General features: G+C 31.6%; 1 protein-coding gene across 1 annotated transcript; it reads left to right on the forward strand.

Annotated features, from left to right (window-relative positions):
- The first annotated feature begins 3201 nt into the window (after nucleotides 1-3201).
- LOC114305206 (polyubiquitin) lies at nucleotides 3202-5296 on the forward strand. Its single transcript, XM_028250305.2, has 2 exons — nucleotides 3202-3363; nucleotides 3962-5296. The coding sequence occupies exon 2, from the start codon at nucleotides 3962-3964 to the stop codon at nucleotides 5105-5107; it is 1146 nt and encodes a 381-aa protein (XP_028106106.2). The 5' UTR covers nucleotides 3202-3363; the 3' UTR covers nucleotides 5108-5296.
- Nucleotides 5297-5554: the final 258 nt, after the last annotated feature.

Raw genomic sequence — 5554 nt, forward strand, 5'->3', positions numbered from 1 at the left:
AAATTTGATATTTCTAATATTAACCGAGAATGCTAATATTTTTTGAGTAATGTTAATGATATCAATTTTTTTATACTTATATGAGGCATTTGATAATTTATTTAGTAAAAAATGTGAGATGTATAGCATTTTCGATCTTTTAGCCTTCTTCTGGGATGTGAGATTGGCTTTTTGATTTTTTAACTTTTGAATTATTTAATTTGGAGTTAAAAGGTTTCATTTGGGATATATTTTTTCGATTTTTATAAGAAAAAAATAAAATATTTATAATTTAAATGTAATATTTTATTTTATTAATTTTTTAATTTATTTTATATTTTTGTGATTATTTTAACTCATGTTTTTTATATCAAACGAAGCCTTGTTTTATTATTTTTCATTAAAAGCATAATTAACGGAGTTCGTACTTTTAACGCTTTGTTAGTTGTTTTTTTTGATCGGTACGCTTTGTTAGTTCAACCGCTATATTTAACACCAAATTCCTCAATTTTCTAACGTCCACCAACCCACGTTTACCAGGCGCTCCTCTTTCCCTCTCTCCATCCTAAAACAAAGACATCTCTGTAGCGCGTAGCCAACCGACGCTGGTACAAATTCGGTGTAAACCACAAAATTTATAAGTAGTATAAAAAATAAGAATAATGCTATATGTATTAATTAATATATTATAAATAAAAATAATGTTATATATATTAATTAATAAGTTAATTACTAATAGATAATGTGATATAATTTTAGAAATTTTGAATATTTATAATTTGTATAATAGGTAGAGTTAGTAATAATAATATAACACTAGTTAGTATATTAATGTATACATTAATTGATGTATGTAGTACCATCAAAAAAATAATAAAGGGCTTAACAGATTTATCAAAATTTCTATTTAACAAAAATTTTGGTAAATTTTGTAGAGCTTCTAGCATTATTTAATTTATAATTTAATGACTGATTTAGAAAATAATTGCAAATATATGAAGAAATTTATAACTTTATTTATAAATATTTATAAAATTTATCATTGATTTATACATATTTTTTAAAAATTACTCTGAAGTGTAATTTTTTCAAATTTATATTCATCACATATTTTACAAAATAATTTATTAAAAATTTTATAAAATATAAAATTAAAATACTTATCTTTATGACCAAAAAAAAAAAAAAAATTGCTGTGACTTCATTTTAGATTTACAATTATTTTAAAATTTTATACCTATCTAATTTTAACCATGGGCAGAGGAATAGTGATTAATGTTTCTTTTCTATTTAACTTGGATTTTAAAATTAGCATTTTTTAATCATATAATTTATAATGTAATTATTAAACACGTTTTGCTTTTTGGCTTTTAACTAAATTTTTTGGCATTTTCAAGAAATCATTTGGAAAGTTACGAAATAACCACCGTCACCCATGTGGCTCATTTAAACAATATGGAGGGTATAACTATAATTTCACAAGTAGCTTGTCAAATAAGTTTCAAGCCAAAAAAAAAAAATTGCTTTTAGCTTTTTACCTAAGCTGCAAAAACGTAGGTTTTAATGTGTTCTCAAATGACCCCACAGTATTTGTTTGACAATAGTTAAAAAAAATTACAATTTCTTTGAATTTTGTCGGATTTAATAAAAACAAATTTAAATTTATGTCAAAGATTAAGTTTTTTTTTTAAATTTTAAATTTCCATAAAGATCTAAAATATTCATTAAAAAAAATAAAAATAAAGATAAAAACCTAAAAAGAATAATTTTCAAACTTTTTTTTTTATATCATTAATTGACTATTTTTTATCTAAATTTTTACTTACAAAAATTGACAAAGATAAAAAAATAACAAAATTACTAAAAAGCAATTGTCAAACCCAACCATAATAAAATCTTAATTCATTAGACTTCTTCAAATAAAACCAAAGAAACTATTATGTAAGTGACATGTATTATATGGGTTGTTTTGTAAAGTTGAATAAAATATTTTTTTTTAATTTTTTTGACTTTTTTTGAAAAAAATGTATAAAAAATAGAGAGATTATATGACTTAAAATAGATTAAAAGACAAAATTTGACTTTTTTTGATATATACTAAAAAAGTCAAAAAGTCATTATCCTATTTAAGTCACATCATTTTATTTAAGTCACATCACTTTTTTACCACATCACTTTAAACTCAATCCATACCCAACCCATATTTTATAAAAAGTCAAAAAGTACACTTATTTAGAACATCCCAAACCACCCTTAACCAAATTCTCAAATTTTATAAATTCAAAATTGATAAAACACAAATTACATCTAAGTTAATTATGACCCATAAGTGTATTTTTCTATCGCAATATTAAATACTCATAATTTTTTTTTTTCCAAAACAGTACCCCAAAAGACATTTGTATGGTTCAAATTTATTTGAAATTTAGGTCTTATATCACAACAGTTGAATCTATATCGCATTTTATTTTTCTTAATTCAAATTTTTACAAATTTTTTTTGGAAATGTAACTTTTCTAATTTTTCTGACTATGTAGATTAGAAAGTTAAATGACATCCGTCAAGATAAATATTAATTAGTTTAAAATTTGATTATTTAATATTTAAAATTTTTACTAAATCATTAGTGGTGATGAAATATATATATATATATATACATAAAATTGTATATAAATTAAAACGGAATGAGTAAACAAATATATATCAATTTATTTCAAACCAAGAGATATATTAAAATGATATAATTTTTAAAATATTATTATCACATCATTATTATAAGACTTTTTAAATAATTTTTTTATTTGCAAATCTTTCGCATTTTATTTTATTTTATTTTGTTTGAGGAAATCTTTTTCCACGGTGAATTTTAATTCATGGGTCAAGCTCCGGAGCTCCTCTAATTAGAGTTGCAACAGTGCAGAGCTGTCATCTATATAAAAAAAAAAAAAAAAATAGTGAAGTAAAAGACAAAAAATAGAGAAGAAAAAGACAAATTAGAGATGCATTAGAGGTCCTTTTTTAGTGATCCAAATCATTTTTGTTTGGTTCATATATATGATCTTGTGTGTGGTGAACACTGTCAAGGAGCGCGTGGGACCAGCATTACTTACTCTGGGGAAAGAACAAAGTCGTTGCTTTGCCGTGTTGGTTTGGTGCATCCCACGTCATGCATTACGCGTGCCGCCTCCTGATTGGAAAAACCTGAGGGGCAGTTTCGTCTAAAGATAGCCAGCCTCCTAATTGGAAAAACCTAAGGGGCAGTTTCGTCTAAAGATAGCCAATCTCAGCCTTTAAATACAGGCGTTCCTAACCCGGTTTGTTCATTCTATCGTCTCTTCTATCTTCTTCTGCGATTCTTCGAAAGCTCTTTTTTCCTCTCTCAAGGTAATTAGGGCTTCTTCGTTTGTCTTTCTTTTAGTTCTCAATCTCTTCAGAATTTTTTTATCGGATTAATTAATTGGTAGATCTATTTATTCTCAATTGCTTTTTTTGAGATCTGTTTTTGATTTCTTGGTTTGTAAAACCTGTGTAAAAAGTTTGATCGCCTTTGTTTTTTCAAGATTTGTTTTCGAAATTATTCTTTTCCTTGATGGATGGCTAGATCTAAAAATGGTCAAATCTGTTGATTTTCTGATGGATTGATAGATCTCTCAATGTTGTGGCGATTTGTTCGTAGTTGCTATTTTTTTTTTCTTCCTGAGATCTGTTTTGAAGTCAATTGTTTATAATTTATTGGAGTTTTCAAGATCTGTTTCAACAATTTGACAATTTGATCGATTTTGGTTTATTCAAGTTTTGAAAACTTTAATTGGATCGATAGATCTATATTTTTTCTGACAAAAATAAAACAAGCTTTTCGGATCTGTTGATTTTTGTACGTATTTAAAGATTTGTATAGAGGGAATCCTCGATTTGCTTTTATTTTGATAATCTTAGGTTCACGATCTAGGTTTCTGATATATTTGGTTATTGATTCGTACAGATGCAGATCTTCGTGAAAACCCTCACCGGCAAGACTATCACCCTCGAGGTGGAGAGCTCTGACACCATCGACAATGTCAAAGCCAAGATCCAGGACAAAGAAGGAATTCCCCCGGATCAGCAAAGACTCATCTTTGCCGGAAAGCAACTCGAGGACGGCCGTACCCTTGCGGACTACAACATCCAAAAGGAATCGACCCTCCACTTGGTGCTTCGCCTCAGAGGCGGCATGCAAATCTTCGTGAAAACCCTCACCGGCAAGACAATCACCCTCGAGGTGGAGAGCTCTGACACCATCGACAACGTCAAGGCCAAGATCCAGGACAAGGAAGGAATTCCCCCAGATCAGCAGAGACTCATCTTCGCCGGAAAGCAACTAGAGGACGGCCGTACCCTCGCCGACTACAACATCCAGAAAGAGTCCACCCTTCATTTGGTCCTCCGTCTCAGGGGTGGGATGCAGATCTTCGTGAAAACGTTGACTGGTAAGACCATCACCCTCGAGGTTGAGAGCTCCGACACCATCGACAACGTCAAGGCCAAGATCCAAGACAAGGAAGGCATCCCACCAGACCAGCAGAGGTTGATCTTCGCTGGCAAGCAGCTCGAAGACGGGCGTACCCTCGCCGACTACAACATTCAGAAGGAGTCTACCCTCCACCTTGTGCTCCGTCTCAGGGGTGGCATGCAGATATTCGTCAAAACCTTGACCGGCAAGACCATTACCCTCGAGGTTGAGAGCTCCGATACCATCGACAATGTCAAGGCCAAGATCCAAGATAAGGAAGGAATCCCACCGGACCAGCAGAGGTTGATTTTTGCCGGGAAGCAGTTGGAGGATGGGCGTACCTTGGCTGATTACAACATACAGAAGGAGTCGACCCTACACTTGGTGCTGCGTCTTCGTGGTGGGATGCAGATTTTTGTGAAGACATTGACCGGGAAGACCATCACCTTGGAGGTTGAGAGTTCTGACACCATTGACAATGTCAAGGCTAAGATCCAGGATAAGGAGGGTATTCCACCAGATCAGCAGAGGTTGATCTTTGCTGGGAAGCAGCTAGAAGATGGAAGGACTCTAGCTGACTACAACATCCAGAAGGAGTCCACTCTGCATCTTGTCCTCCGCCTCCGAGGTGGTTTCTAAGTGTGATGTGATGGTTGGTCGGCTGTGAGATGGTAGTCCGTAGAATGTGTTCGTGTTTGTGAGCCATTATTGTTAAATGGCTTTTGAAAACTGTTTTGTCTTTTTTTATTTTCTATTTTACTTTTCAATTTCCGTGTGCTTCTATAATATCATGGTATCTTTAATAAATAAAAGTTAAGTTTTATGCTATAGTGTTTTTTTGTTGAGGTTAATGGTTGTGTTTTTGTTTGGAAATTATACAATGAACATTTGCATTATCAGCTTTTGGCTTCAATGATTCTTCATTGTTTTGTGGAGTGGCGTTACTAGCAGTCATGTAGTAGCAGGCTGCGGTTGTCATCATATTTGATTGGTCATGATGTGGTGGCGGGTTGATGGTGTTTTGGTAATGGCATACCTGAGAATTGTACAATCTATATTTTAGAGCTGGTGTCTATATTTTCACTA

The sequence above is a fragment of the Camellia sinensis genome, chromosome 8 (assembly GCF_055761805.1).
Source record: "Camellia sinensis isolate YWXY chromosome 8, ASM5576180v1, whole genome shotgun sequence".
NCBI classification, from domain to species: Eukaryota; Viridiplantae; Streptophyta; class Magnoliopsida; order Ericales; family Theaceae; genus Camellia; species Camellia sinensis.